The sequence below is a fragment of the Leptodactylus fuscus genome, chromosome 3 (genome assembly GCF_031893055.1).
Source record: "Leptodactylus fuscus isolate aLepFus1 chromosome 3, aLepFus1.hap2, whole genome shotgun sequence".
Taxonomy (NCBI): domain Eukaryota; kingdom Metazoa; phylum Chordata; class Amphibia; order Anura; family Leptodactylidae; genus Leptodactylus; species Leptodactylus fuscus.
This window is the reverse complement of record NC_134267.1, coordinates 146,579,804-146,596,089: the sequence shown is the minus strand read 5'-3', so window position 1 is coordinate 146,596,089 and position 16,286 is coordinate 146,579,804. Positions and strand designations below refer to the sequence as shown.

Below are 16,286 nucleotides of genomic sequence, written 5' to 3'. Positions count from 1 at the left end.
TTAGTAGGCTACGTAGCACTTCTGTTTTGTTGGTAAGCATTCTCACGTGTTCTCCAGGATTAGTTTGGGTTGCCACACCATGTCCGGAGTAACTCTGAGTATATCAATGTCATAGAACTCTGACATATTCCATGACAGTCGTGTGTCATACCATCCCTGTAATAACAATGTACAAATTATAGTATTAGAAGAACATATCTTTGCGTCTTCCATAATGTAAAGGAAATACTTGATTCCATCCAATATCAGACCTGCATTGTACATTGACCAACCTGGGCAGTACTGGTGGTTGTGTGGTCAGTAAGACCCTCTTTCATCTGGTTACTGCTCAGTGCAAGGGCAGGTTCACAGACAATTGAATATGGGAAGAATATGCAAATCTGTCTCCCAAGATGTAAACAGGGAGACAGTGCCTCTGTTATGCTGCCCGCTATAGCAAGCACCCTGAACACCATGCCCGACTTCCCAGAAGTCTTCACTGCATAATACGAGGTTATAACCAAATCAGTTTCTCAGCTACGGACGGCACCGTTTCTGTCTCTTTGGACTTCATCAGCACAGCCTTAGGGAGAGACTACCTTCATGGCCATCATGCAGTGAAGGCTTCTGGGAAGTTGGGCATGTTGTTCAGGGTGCTTGCTATAGAGGGCAGCATAACAGAGGCACTGTCTCCCTATTTACATCTTGGGAGACAGATTTGCATATTCTTCCCATGTTCCTTTGCAGTGGAGCAACTATGGCTATAAGTCTCCACACACCTGAGAAGGTGGTCTCTCCCTAAGGATAGACATTATCCCTATAATCTGGTCTCTCAGCCTCTCACTTAAACCAAATCAATTCTCTCTAGGCTGCGCTGATGAAGTCCAAAGAGACAGAAACGGTGCCGTCCATAGCTGAGAAATTGATTTGGTTATAACCTTGCATCATGCAGTGAAGGCTTCTGGGAAGTCGGGCATGTTGTTCAGGGTGCTTGCTATAGAGGGCAGCATAACAAAGGCACTGTCTCCCTGTTTACATCTTGGGAGACAGATTTGCATATTCTTCCCATGTTCCCTTGCAGTGGAGCAACTATGGCTGTATAAGTCTCCACACACCTGAGAAAGTGGTCTCTCCCTGTTCCAGACAATTGAATAGACAATGGCATACAAACATAGGACTCGTTTATTTTACATATTAAATAGTATTTTCACACATCCATTATTGGGGTCCATCACTGTCATCTGTCACCCGATGAGAGCCCACTCCATCTGCATCCATTCCTATTGATGATATTGTAAAAAACCTGACAAACACTTTCTTCCATCATGTTTTTTACTTTTGTAATGGATTAAAAAATCCAACAAGTAGGTCCTTTTCTTCCATCAGAAAAGGAAACATGAGGGAAAAAAGCTTCTGTCATGATTTTAACATGGAGGTAAATGCAGGTGGAGGGGGCGTCATCTGCCTCTATAGTCCTTATCCTGTTATGGATGCAAGAAATGGACATTAAATAACAGTTGTGGGAACCTATCCTCACACAGCCCAATTATCAGGCCAGTTATGGGAACAGTTGTCCCTGACAAGTGCTCTTTACCCAGCAGACTGTATCTTTTATGCAACAAAAAAGATCCAAGATTATGTGCATGCCATTGTCATGTGTAAACATACATGTACTGCCTATAATCAATGGATTGGGGGAGAGGGGGACATCACAATATCAATAGATGGAAATGACACTGCGCTACTCCAAAACCGTAGAATCAACATGCACTTTATTTGAATTTCTTACATACGACGCATTCGGACAGTGTTTCGGGGATTACCCCTTTTTCAAGTGTATAACCAGTACACACACATACAAGATATCTTTGTCCGGAAAAGCTGGGTGACAACTGTGTTCACGCTGAGTTTATTTCTGTGAGGATTTGGAGCGCTTTCAGCATCGAGATCCGCATGGAATAATCCTGATGTTATGTGAGAAACAAAGAAACCAAGTTGGACATATACAGAAGAAATAAGTCTGACCTGCTCTCAGCTCTGCCTCAAGTGTCCGACTGATGTAGAAAGTTCTGTGTAGAAGCTCTGAGGTTAGATACAGATACATGTGTGTACTGGTTATACACTTGAAAAAGGGGTAATTCCCGAAACGCTGTCCGAATGCGTTGTGTGTAAGAAATTCAAATACAGTGCATGTTGATTCTACAGTTTTGGAGTAGCGCAGTGTCAATTCCATCCATTGGTCAATTTCTTCTGGTTGTTTTCTCCCCGAGGGGGTGCTGGATGTCCTTACTGCTGCTGAAGTCTCCAGTAACATAAGTCGCCTGACTGCCAAAAAATCCCTACTACTACAGAAAGGGACAACAGAGAGTTGCTCGGTACATTTATTTTCTGTGTCATCACAATATCAATAGTTCCTCTCCCATGTACTCTGCAGTGGCCTGTGTAATAGGTCAGTACAATTGCCTTTCATCTTATTAATCTTTGATCAGCACTCCTTAAATCATTTGTCCTTTTAGTTTTTTTGTCCTTTTCCCATGAAAAATTAAATGACATAAGTCTAAAAAATTTGCTTAAAAGGGTTATCCACTTTCTAATATTGACAGCCTGTCCTTAGGATAGGCCATCAGTTTTAGATCCACCAGGGTCTGATATATGGGACCCCCACAAATCAGCAGCTCCTGTACTATGGACATACCGTCCAATGCACTGGAACCTAAAGTAAGATTTTAAACATAAAAATAATGGACTTTACAGTTCTATGGATCCTTATCTGACAAGTACATATCCATATGATCTTGTTTGGGGAGTGGGTGTGTGGAAGTGGGTAGATTTTCTTTACAATGTATCTCAATTGTACAAGAAATCACGACATTGACACAATAATGACGGCACCATGTAAAAGACAGAAAACCTTTTAGTAACTTACATGCTCGACCCAAACATTTGTAGTAAGTGTTTCATCAGCTTCATTCTGCAATAGGTATACAAGCTGTTAATAATCTAGAAATGTAGATGGAAATAGATATAAATCACTGTTTTCTTCCAGTGGATATAAATCTGTCCTGGCCATGTGATGGAAAACTGTATATCTGAACATTGACTATTCACTATATAAACAATAGCATTTACTTGTAGAGTGCTCCTTTATAAGTTTATGTTAGCAATACTGTGATTCTTCTAGAGCAGGGGTGCTCACACTTTGTCAGCATGTGAGCTATTATTATATGACCAAGTCGAAAGATCTACCCACTTCTTGTGGGCGGGACCGGGGCGGGCCTGTGGGCGGGGCGGGCGGAGCGTGAGAGCAGGAGACAGCGGTGTTCTGTGGCCACCCAGGGATCCCCGCTATCTGCTTGTTCACAGTGCAGGCTGAGAGTTATCTCTGGACACTGGCAGGCTGGGGCTGCAGCAGCCACGCCTGCCAGTGTCCGTAGATGACTCTCAGCCTGCGCTGTGAACAAGCAGCACCCCAGCCCCCTCCATCCCTAAGAGCGGCCTGCAAGTGTCCGGAGTGCTTGTTCACAGCGCAGGCTGAGAGTCATCTACGGACACTGGCAGGCGGGGCTGCCGCAGCCCCAGCCTGCCAGTGTCCAGAGATAACTCTCAGCCTACACTGTGAACAAGCAGACACCGGGGATCCCTGGCTGCATCCCGCGATCGACCCATACGTCCATTGCGATCGACCGGTAGATCGCGATCGACGTATTGGGCACCCCTGTTCCAGAACAATGATATACTGTACAAGGTGTCAGTCACAAATGGTGCGCTCTCCCAATACATCATACAGACTTACAAGTGAGATAAGATTGGAGAGAGTCAAAGATATATATATGTCCACAATGTCATCAGGATTGTCCACCGGCCGGAGATCCTTCCTGTAGCCTTTCTCCTCAAACAGATATCTCATTAAATGACCTTCTTCACTTTCTGACTTAGAACCTACATGGACCAAAGAAAGACATTACAATACATTCACCAACAGCAGAACACAGATATGGATGGGTTCTTCAAAGTGTGGTTTTAAAGCAGGACTAAACTTTTTTTTTGCAGAATCCATAGTACAGGTGAAAATTGAAAACTTTGTAATATACTTTATATACGATGAAATCTGTACAATAGAATAGAGACTGGTAGGAATAACTCATTTAATGCTGTAGGCTGGCTCATATCTTTGTCGCCTTGTCATTCATCCTCCCATAGAGCCCTTTGTAAACAGAGGCTGGTTATGTAGTAGTAGGGACTGGGGAAATACTTAAAGAAACAGCACTTTTCCTTAGTAAAATAAATTGCAAAGTTTTTCCCTTCGTCTGCACTATTGAGTTATGAAAAAAACATAAAATTTTACTTACTTTTACTGTATCTTAAGTAAAAAATCAAGAGAGAATCAAGAGAAAATCAAGCTTTATCTCATTTTGTGAGCGTCTGCATGCCATTGATATTCATATTTGTCCATGTCTTAGAGCATTACACTAGTTGCTCCAGTTGTTACAGAGACATAAAGGTTCACATTTATCAGTGAATTTATTTGCAATTTTTTGTGTGCTTTGATGATGTTTGGTTTAGTATGACTTAAAAGGGCTGTCCAGGTAAAAATGGACAACCCTTTTAAAGTTTAAATCTGCTGGGGGGAGTGAAAAATAAAAAAAATGCATACTCCTCTGTCCCCGTTGCTCCAGGGTCCCCTCACACCTCCCAGTTCATTTACTCCTGCAGCATCTTTTGGTGTTGTGCTGAAGCGAGTGATTGGCCTCAGGGGTCATGTGACTGTTGAAGCCAATCAGCGAAGGACCTGAATGACACTACCTGCAACATCAGGGGTCCTCTTCCTGAGGCCTGCCTAGGCCACTGATTGGCTCACATGACCATTGAAGACAACCAGTAGCTTCAACACAACCCCGAAAGAGACCCGGGAGAGCAAAGAAATCGGGAGGGGCGAGATGACAATGGAGCAACTGGGACAGGTGAGTATGCATTTTTTCATTGAACTCAGCAGATTCAAACTTTATAAGTTTAGCCTGGACAACCCCTTTAATGTAACTTTACACCAATGAGAGTGATGTGGGAGATAGGTAGATGGAACATCCCTTGACTTAAATCATTCTAGTGAGGGAGTGACTGAGTTAGTACTTTCCTCAGGAGGTAGACGCTAGAGTACTTAGATTGACCTAGCTTGTCAATATAAATTAGCTTAGGCTGCGGTCACACTAGTGTTGTGTGACCGTTCAGGGACTCTACAAGTAGGACTTTTCTCTCCACCAATTTTGGGCAGAAACCCACTTTGTAAGCAGGTAGGGTTTCCGTTTTTTCGGGTCCCCTATGGATCTGAAGAACTTAAGGGTATGTTCACACAGAGATTTTTGCAGGCTGAAAAGATCTGCTTTGGGACTCAGGAAACTTTGAGATGTGTTTTTATACATGATGCCGTTTTTGAGGCATTTTTTTGTTGATTTTTTTTACACTTTCTTTTACTTCAGCACACTGTATAGACTTGGAAATTTCACTAGTGGTTTATGATGTGTTTTTTTTTAAAAAAAAAAGCAAAAAAACTGCATTGAAAAAGCACATAAATGACAGGGGGAAAAAAGAGTCACGTTTTTTTCTCCCTCCCATTGATCTCAATGGATTTTTTTCAAGGAGGAATCCACCTGAAGATAAGTCAAGTAACTTTTTTTTACTTCAGCTAAAAAAAATCAACTAGAGGAAAAAAAACCTGCTACTGACTCCCATTCAATTAAATTTTTTGAGGCAGATTGTGTCTTAAAATCTTCCTGCAAAAAATTCTCTGTGAAGTCACCTTAAGAGAACACTTTATGAGAAGACTGCCTAAAACCGGAGATACACACTGACTGACTCCAGTTTGCATAGCTCATCCTCATCTCCTGAGTCTTTAATCCTGCAATCTTCAATCATCAAGGGCATCCCAACCAGCATCAGACTCAGGGAGGCTTACAACAGGGAGTACCCAATTATTGCACCAGCCCATGAGTAGTACTGGAGGGTTAGTAGAGGTAACTACTGCCACTGTGAGCCCATTTGTGACTGACTGCAACTCCCATCCTCCCTTGCCTTTTTTCACTGGCTTGGTGAAATTTTAGCCAGCGTGAAAGTGTGATGAGTTGGGAACGTTCATTGGAGAACAATTTGGCAAAGTAAATTTTGTGTGTCTTTGGGTTGCCAGAAGAAGGCATAGGTTTGCATTTAAAGGGCCCCTTCACACGGCGTAAGCGCTCGGCTCATTCCGAGCCGTACACGTGAGCGCTTCTAAACACTTCCCATTCACTTCAATGGGAGTGCTCGTAAACCCGGCTTTACGCGCGCTCCCATTGAAGTGAATGGGAAGTGTTTAGAAGCGCTCGCATGTACGGCTCGGAATGAGGCGAGCGCTTACGCCGTGTGAAGGGGCCCAAAGGGGTTGTCCAGGATAAAAAAAAAAAGCATTTTTACATTAAACTAAACACCCCCATCTACTTTACAAATTACTTTTATTAGTAAAAGTGAATATTTGCCATTATTGCTGGGCAGTCACATGACTGCCCCAGGCACACCTTCATAGTATCCTGTGCGTCTCTGTCTCGTCGCTTCCGGAGACGGGGGTCACATACTATATTCCCCTCTCTCTTCTCCCCTCTCCTCCCGTCACCTCCCCTCACTACTCTCATTCCGTCCCCAGCCCTCCACTCCTGTCACCTCACTTCCCGCCCCTTCTCCTCACTACACCAGACTCAGTACACCCACCTTTCCTTCCTACCGTTTCTTGTCAGGTTGTGTCATCAATGATGCGCACGCAGCGAGTGATAGTGAGCTATTGCACATGTGTGAGCCGCTTTGCACCATCACAAAGATGGCTTCTGGCGGTGAAGTGGGCAGGCTACCTAGGAAAAAAGGGAGGGGGACAGTGAGTGTGAGAGGGAGGTGTGGTGATGGCTATCTAGTATTCTAATGATGGCTGCTGAGGGTTACTGGGTGAGCTAGCTAAGTTAACAAGGAGGGGGTCAGTCAGTGAGAGAGGGAAGAGAAGTGAGGCATCCTGGAACTTGTAGGAATGTCACGTTCGTGTCAGAGTCCAGACACAGATTCCAGGCTGCAGATAGCACCACTAAGGAGACAGGGGAAGGAGACTATCCCTGGCACTACGGTGGCTAGCTAGGCCCTGCCTACGGGTGGTGGTCAGCTGTCTCCAAGCTAACCTTGGCCCCGACGACTCCTGGCTCTCTAGCACGAAGACCTGACAGACAGACAGACAGACAGGGCAAGAGCTGCAAGAAAGCTAGGGACTGGGGATTCTAGGGTGGTGACCCCTACAGAAATAAAGGTGCAGCTGCAGACAAACAAACCGGACGGGAGGTGCTGGACAACTGACACGCAGCACAACAGAGTACAAAACAAGAGGAATGAGGAGAGGGACAGTGGAGAGGTGAGGAAAGGGCAAACACGAGACTGGGGTAAAATAAACTGGAACCCACCTCAAACAACCGGATAGTGCCAAGCAAACAGACGTGAAGGGAAGGGCAGAATAGAAGTGTGGAGGGAAAAACCAACTCACACACAAACAACACTCAAACTCCTTTAGTCAGTAAGCACAAGCAAATCACTCCTCTTCCTCCTAAAGCCAAGAATTCTAGGTTGGGACCACAAAAACCAGCAACTGGTGGAGCCAGCCCTCTTCCTAATAAAGGCCCCCAGATCCTCCCATAGGATGATGGCGACCCATAACACCTGAGGTTAGACTCGTATAACCTCAAGTGTGTTCAGAAGTCCAGAACACTATGTGCACACTGATGGCTCCATGGCAGGGAACCCAGCAGCCGATCACAGAAGCCCGGATCAAATCCCCGACAGAACAGTACACCAACAAACAATCAGGTCATGACAAGGAAACACAGAAGAGGAAGTTATGGATGAAAAACAAATGCAGAGGATGCTATGAGCTCACTGAGAGCCCCAGAAATCACTCAATACACTGCTAAAGGTATATGGTGTAATTTATAAACCCATTATTTATCAACTCTGTGGTTGCTTCAGCCATCTTTTTCGGTGTGGACTGCAGGGGGAGCAGTATGACAACCAGGGACAGAAATAGACTTGACAGGCTGATCAGAAGGGCCAGCTCTGTCCTGGGGAGCCCCTTGGACCCAGTACAGGTGGTGGGTGACAGAAGGATACTGTCTCCTGAAAGTACCTGCAGGCGGTTATGAGGACTTTTGGATACTATTGAAAGACAAACAGTTAGAAGACCTCCTTAACAACGGAGTGCCCTTAGATCAAGATTCCCTTCAGACACTGATTGGAGGCAAACCGCTCTCCTTCTTACACTACCAGCATTTTAAACACAGCATATCCTCCTTGCCCAACTCGACCGCAATAGGAGATGCACTGACCAGGTTTGAAAGGATGCTGGTCCTCACATCGCCGAAGAACAGGAGACTGGCCAACTGTAAAGCAGCTTTGATAGAAGTACTTCCTGAGTCCAAACCAAAATACATTTCAGCGTGGGAAGCTGATCTTGACATGGAATTCAATGCGGACGAAATCACCTCCATCTTGCAAACCTCACATGGTTTCTCCAACTGTGTACGGCTCCAAGAGTCTCATTTCAAGCTCTTGGCGAGATGGCACCGCACCCCAGTTTGGTTACATGCTCAAAAGCTGGCAAAAGATGACTTGTGCTGGAGATGCCACTCCGATAAAGGTACCACTTTCCATATTTGGTGGACATGCCCAAAAATAAAGAACTACTGGTCTCAAATCACACAACAAATCCAATGCATTACCAAGTCCACCCTAGTGTATCCCCCTGCCTCAATTCTTCTCTCGTGCCCTACGTCGTTCTACACACCAAACAAATCCAACCTTGTAACTCACCTTTTCGAAGCAGCTAAAAGCCTTGTTCCCAACTATTGGCTCCAAACCACCGTTCCGTCAGTTGTAGAATGGAAAGAGAAAGTCACACAAATTTTCAAATTCGAAGAAATGCTCAGCTGGTCCACTGGCTCGCACGGACGCTTCCTGAGAACCTGGTCCCCATGGGCCCGCTACTGCCGAATTGACATCTCTATAGACCACCAGTAATCTCTCCCAGAAAATGTTCAGTACTCCAATTTGCTCCCCCATACCGTCCCCTCCCGTAGCCCGACTACCACGGACTATCTCTCTCCCTCTCCCCCTCATTTCCTCCCATCCCCTCTTCCCTTGCTCCTACCTATCTCCTTTACGTTGTAACTCTTTCCTCCATACAGGTCATGTTGTAAGCTTTATATTATCACTTGGACTTGCTTTGTTCAACCCATACTTAGCAGAGGGCTTCTCCCTCTGCTCATTGTTTGTATCCTCTATGCTCGACATGTTTGTACATTCCCAAACTGCTCCTTTTTTTTCTTCCCGCTATATTTGCTGTAAAATATGAAAAATGTTAATAAAATAAGATTTGAAAAAAAAAAGAAGGATACTGTCTGTGGTAACCTCATGCGGGAGAACAAATCCCACCCCATGTATGGGACCCTGATGGGACTTGGCAGCACTGTAAGTGACGGTCTGCTTCACCCCAAGTGTGAGAAGGAGCGCTATCGCAGGTCCATCCTTCAAACCGGGACCAGGCTGTATAATCAGACCAAGCAAAGATCACTCCGCACAGAGAACTAATGAAAACCCCCTTAAATTTGCACACTTCCTGTTTATAGAATTTATAAATTTGTGAGATGTTTCTAACCACATCCACTTCTTAAATTCACTCACTTTTCTTGACACTTTCAATGATAAGGGAAAAGTCACAAATGTTGAGCAAATTTGATATGCCCCAAAATTTGCTATTACGCAGCCATTAATAAAAGGAATTTACAGTCACAAATGTATCACAATAAATGGCAATAAAGTTGTCTGTTTTCAATCCAGAAATTATCTGAAGAAGATGGAGAAGAGCTTTAGAATTACTGCATCTCTGTATCTCTATGCTGCAATCCCTATATAATCTCACTATCTATCTACATAGAAGAAAATTCAGACAGCACCTCCCAATGTGAACAGGTACAAGCTACCGTGGCAAAATACATAAAAACCAAAAAATATAGCAGCACTCTGACACAGCACAAAGTCCAACTAAAGAGACTTTTACTCCAATTCGATTGCACAGGCCTATTTATTTGGAACAGAGAACCCATCTCCCCAAGGCCATTTAAGTTGAGTATTCTCTGGATCTTACTTCCCTTGTGTTCACACTGTAGACCTATTCTGTTCTGGGAGAGGTATGTCATTGCCCTGTGTTCACACTGCAGACCCATACTTGGGTCCAGGAGAGGTATTAGTGTAGAGTCCTACCTTAATGAGGTCGCCTTGTCGGGGCAGGTGGGCTTCCTACTGTTTGATCAAATATGTACAACCAAGAACCTCAAATTTATTTATATATTTAATTTATAGTATTTTTATAGCTGTAATGCAGTTTTTTCTTTGTTCCTTATAGCCTTTGTGCTGTGTCAGAGTGCTGTTATATTTTTTTGTATCTATCTATCTATCTATCTATCTATCTCCCTATCTCTCCCTTTATCACATACCAATACTCTTTATGAGTTTGTCCCTTTTATCTAATCTCTCTATATTATAAAAATGAATTCTTGTCTGTCTGTCTGTCTGTCTGTTCTTTATGCGTGACCAAACGACTGGACCGATCTTCACCAAATTTGGCACACAGATACTTCAAGTGTTCGGGAAGGTTTAAGATGAAGATTCAACTCTCTAGGACATACAATTCCGGAGATACAACTTTCCCAAAACCTTGACCCCCCACCATTAGCCAATATAAACCTGCAAGTCTTTCACTCATATTCCAACTGCAATACACACGGTCACTCCACATGTACAATCCAAAACTGATATCCAAACTGAGATACACGCATTAGAGGATTAGATACACAGGTCAGCACACAGTATCACACGCCAGAGGATTAAATATGCACGTCTGCACACAGTTCCACACACCAGAGGATTAAATATGCACGTCTGCACATAGTCCCACAAGCCGAAAGATTATATACACACGTCTGCACACAGTACCACAAGCCAAAGGATTAGATACGCACGTCTGCACACAGTACCACATGCCGGAGGATTAGATACTCAGGTCACCACATAGTATCATACGCCAGAGGATTAGATACGCATGTCTGCACACAGTTATACATGACAAAGGACTAAATATGCACATCTGCACACAGTTCCACACGCCAAAAGATTAGATACGCACGTCTGCACACAGTTCCACGCGCCATAGGATTAGATACGTGCAGCTGCACAAAGTACCACACGCTGGAGGATTAGATACACAAGTTAGTACACAGTATCACATGCCAGAGAATTAGATACGTGTGTCTGCACACAGTTCCACAAACTGAAGGATTAGATACGTGCGTCTGCACACAGTTCCATATGCCGGAGGATTAGATATGCACGTCTACACACAATACCACACGTTGGAGGATTAGATACACAGGTCAGCACACAGTATCACACGCCAGAGGATAAGATCTGCATACAGTTCCACATGCTGAAAGATTAGATATACGTATCTACACACAGCTCCACACGCCAGAGGATTAGATACGCATGTTTGCACAAAGTACCACACACCGGAGGATTAGATACACAAGTCAGCACACAATATCACACACCAGAGGATTAGATACACATGTCTTCACACAGTACCACACGCTGGAGGATTAAGTACACCCGTATGCACACAGTACCATACGGGGGAGGATTAGATATGCGCGTCTGCACACTGTACCACACGCCGGAACATTAGATACACACCACTGCACACAGTACCACTCGCCGGAGAATTAGATACATGCCACTGCACACAGTACGACATGCCGGATGTTTAGATACGCGTCACTGCACACAGTACCACACGCCGGAGGATTATATACGCGCCACTGCACACAATACTACACGCCAGAGGATTGGATATGTGCCACTGCACACAGTTACACACGCCGCAGGATTAGATACACGTGTCTACACAGTTACACATATCGGACGGTTAGATACACATGACTGTACACAGTTCCACACGCCGGAGGATTAGATACGTACATCTACACACAGTTCCACACGATGGAGGTTTAGATACACATGTCTGAGGGGCCACACGGTGGCTCAGTGGTTAGCATTGCAGCCTTGCAGCGCTGGAGTCCTGGTGTTCAAATCTCGCCAAGGGCAAAAAACCATCTGCAAGGAGTTTGTATGTTCTCCCCGTGTTTGCATGGATTTCCATCCCATATTCCAAAGACATACTGATAGGGAAAAATGTACATTGTGAGTTCTATGTGGGACTCACAATCTACATTTAAAAAAAAAAAAAAAAAAAAGATACACACGTCTGCACACAGTTGCACATGCCGGAGGATTAGATACGTACGTTTTTACACAATACCACACACTGGAGGATTAGATACGTGCGTCTACACACAATACCACATGCTGGAGGCTTAGATATGCACGTTTACACACAGTTCCACACTCTGGAGGATTAGACGTTTGTCTACACACAGTTACACACACCGAAGCATTAGATACACACGTCTGCACACAGTAACACACACCAGAGGATTAAATACATGCATCTGCACACAGTTCCACATGCCGCAAGATTAGATACATGCCTCAGCACACAGTACCACATGCTGGAGGATTACATACGTGCCTCTCCACACAATACCACATATTAGAGGATTAGATACATGCCAATGCACACAGTACCATACGGGGGAGGATTAGATACGCTCCTCTACACACAGTACCACACTCCGGAGGATTAGATACGTGCATCTTCACACAGTTCCAGATGCCAGAGGATTGGATACATGCACCTCAGCACACAGTACCATAGGCCGAAGGATTAGATACGCTGCTCTGCACAGAGTATGACACATTAGAGCTGTACTTCAGCTTTCCATAGCAACCCAGCCATTTTTCTTCACTGTTTTATTTCAACTTTAAAGGGGTAGGACGCTGTGGATGACACTGTTACAGAAGCTGACAGTCACACAGCTTTACTCCAGGTATCCATAACAACCGATCACAGGTTTTTCACTGATATCCAAACTGAGATACACATGATCACATGACGCTTATGGACACACACACACATGCAAACGATATACAAAATACACCAGTGCAAAACTGGACAATTCTTATGGGGTCACTACACAAACAAAAAATTAAATATACCTCCTGCTAATATCTGATAAACGTGATCAATACACATCAATACACATTGGAATGACTAATATCTTCATTGTATGTGGTTGTACTAAGAAACCAAAGCTCTTCTGTAGAACTCATTAGAGTCTTCTTTTAACTCATTTATTTCCAGATCATTCAGCATTAATACATTTCCATAAAGAATAACTCAGATTTCTAACACATATGTAAATCTATGTGAACAGTGAATCTACATTTTAACAGTAAGATAAAAAATGGATGCTTCTACAAGTAATATACAAAATGCAGTAGTAGATATAAAGGTGACATCTGAGTAAAGACATAATATAATAACTTCATATAATATGTCGCACTAAGGTATAAAGATTCAACAAAAAACATGAAAGCCTTACCTGGAATATAAACAGCTAAACTCAGCGTGACAATAACCCATAACCATGCCATAGTTCACAATCCCACTGCCGTTCTTTGGCCAGTATCTCTGATCCCTTTTGCTGCCCTTCCTCCACATCCGGGCTCACAGTAAGGAAGATACTATGAAAAGGAAATGTGACCCAGCAATGTGGACGGACAGTGGCAGGTGCAGGGCACTAGAAAATAAATAACATACCAGGAATACACTGAAAAAAGAATCAAAGAGCCAGTACGGCCTGCACAAGGACACATTACTCTCTGGATGGTATAGACTCACCTACTCTTCAGATCATTTCATTTAGAGTTATATGGTCCAGAAACACTTTATCCCTATCAAATTTACATATTATACACGTTATAATATTGCTTGACAGGAAGAAGTTCTGATAACTAATATCATCACTCATCTCCAACCTCACTGAAGTCTTTACTGTTGCTCTAACCCACCTCTTCAATCTTTCACCAACCAGTGGTACCTTACGTTCTGCCTTTAAACACACTGACAGACCTATCCTAAAGAAGCCATCTCTCGACCCATCCTTTGCATCTAACTATTGCCCAATCTCACTGCTTCGGTTTGCCTCAAAACTTCTTGAAAACATGTCTACCATGAACTCTCATCTCTCATCTAGCTCACTTTCTGACAGACCACAGTCAGGCTTCTAGCCCTGTCACTCCACAGAAACAGTCCTAACCAAAGTCACAAGGACCTACTAACTGTCAAAGCCAAACAGCACCACTCTGTTCTCCTCCTCCTGAACTTTTCATGCCTTAGACGCTCCCTCTTGCTACAAACTCTCTTATCCTTTGGCAGACTTGGCCATCTTCTGGATTTTTTATACCTTACATTCCGCATCTCCCACTCACACACCACCTCCTCCTCATCATACCCTCTTTCTCTTGGTGTCCCTCAAGGTTCTGTCCCGGGAACCCTTCTGTTTTCCATCTACCACTCACTGAATGGTTTTCAATACTACTGATGTCATCCAGACATATTTCTCTGGCCCAGACATTACTCCTCTGTTATCCAGAGTTCCATGGTATCTGGCAGCCATAGCCTCCGCTGTCTCATCCTGAAGTATGAAGAAAAAGTAAGTTTACCATCCTCCCTATTCAGGCCACAACCACAACCTGTCCCTTCGCTACATCTCTGACCTAATCTTCCGCCACCTTCCCACATATAATCTCCAATCCTCTCAAGACTTCCCACTTCACTCTGCTCTTATCCGCTTTTCACACAACTACCGCTAAGACTTCTCCAGTGCTCCCCTATATTCTGGAACTCACTACCACAGCACATAAGACTGACCCCCACAATCACATCTAACTTCTACAGGAAAGCCCACAACTTCATTTACCCTCACCTACTGTCTCTATCCCCCTTTCCTCCATTCATCTGTACCAGTTGGTCACTCAGTAAGTATTGTACTTATTTTGTGTATTTTTCATCAAATATACAGCACCAAGGAATTATTGGTGCTCTAAAATTAAATTAATAAATGCCTAAATTATTATTATGTATTATGATTATTATTATTACAACAATGGTGTTGTCACCTCTGCCTACAGAAGCCACTAGCCAATAGCAGATTGTGTTGATACTTCTAGTGCTTTTTGTATCTGGTACAGAGGGTGTGATATAAAGGGAATCCTTTAAATCCCCTGTGAATGAGATGTCACTACTAGAGATGAGCGAACACTAAAATGTTCGAGGTTCGAAATTCGATTCGAACAGCCGCTCACTGTTCGAGTGTTCGAATGGGTTTCGAACCCCATTATAGTCTATGGGGAACATAAACTCGTTAAGGGGGAAACCCAAATTCGTGTCTGGAGGGTCACCAAGTCCACTATGACACCCCAGGAAATGATACCAACACCCTGGAATGACACTGGGACAGCAGGGGAAGCATGTCTGGGGGCATAAAAGTCACTTTATTTCATGGAAATCCCTGTCAGTTTGCGATTTTCGCAAGCTAACTTTTCCCCATAGAAATGCATTGGCCAGTGCTGATTGGCCAGAGTACGGAACTCGACCAATCAGCGCTGGCTCTGCTGGAGGAGGCGGAGTCTAAGATAGCTCCACACCAGTCTCCATTCAGGTCCGACCTTAGACTCCGCCTCCTCCGGCAGAGCCAGCGCTGATTGGCCGAAGGCTGGCCAATGCATTCCTATGCGAATGCAGACTTAGCAGTGCTGAGTCAGTTTTGCTCAACTACACATCTGATGCACACTCGGCACTGCTACATCAGATGTAGCAATCTGATGTAGCAGAGCCGAGGGTGCACTAGAACCCCTGTGCAAACTCAGTTCACGCTAATAGAATGCATTGGCCAGCGCTGATTGGCCAATGCATTCTATTAGCCCGATGAAGTAGAGCTGAATGTGTGTGCTAAGCACACACATTCAACACTGCTTCATCAAGCCAATACAATGCATTAGCCAGTGCTGATTGGCCAGAGTACGGAATTCGGCCAATCAGCGCTGGCCAATGCATTCTATTAGCCCGATGAAGTAGAGCTGAATGTGTGTGCTAAGCACACACATTCAGCACTGCTTCATCAAGCCAATACAATGCATTAGCCAGTGCTGATTGGCCAGAGTACGGAATTCGGCCAATCAGCGCTGGCTCTGCTGGAGGAGGCGGAGTCTAAGGTCGCTCCACACCAGTCTCCATTCAG

General features: G+C 44.2%; 1 protein-coding gene across 1 annotated transcript in view; it reads right to left on the bottom strand.

Annotated features, from left to right (window-relative positions):
• CHRND (cholinergic receptor nicotinic delta subunit) overlaps positions 1–13,711 on the bottom strand; it is a 33,732-nt gene extending 20,021 nt beyond the window's left edge. Inside the window, exons 1-4 of the mRNA XM_075268517.1 lie at positions 13,587–13,711; positions 3,773–3,918; positions 2,906–2,950; positions 47–156 (exon numbers count right to left, since the gene is read on the bottom strand). Coding sequence (XP_075124618.1) covers positions 47–156; positions 2,906–2,950; positions 3,773–3,918; positions 13,587–13,638 — 353 coding nt within the window. The 5' untranslated portion in view covers positions 13,639–13,711. The remainder of the gene's footprint in view (positions 1–46; positions 157–2,905; positions 2,951–3,772; positions 3,919–13,586) is intronic.
• Positions 13,712–16,286: the final 2,575 nt, after the last annotated feature.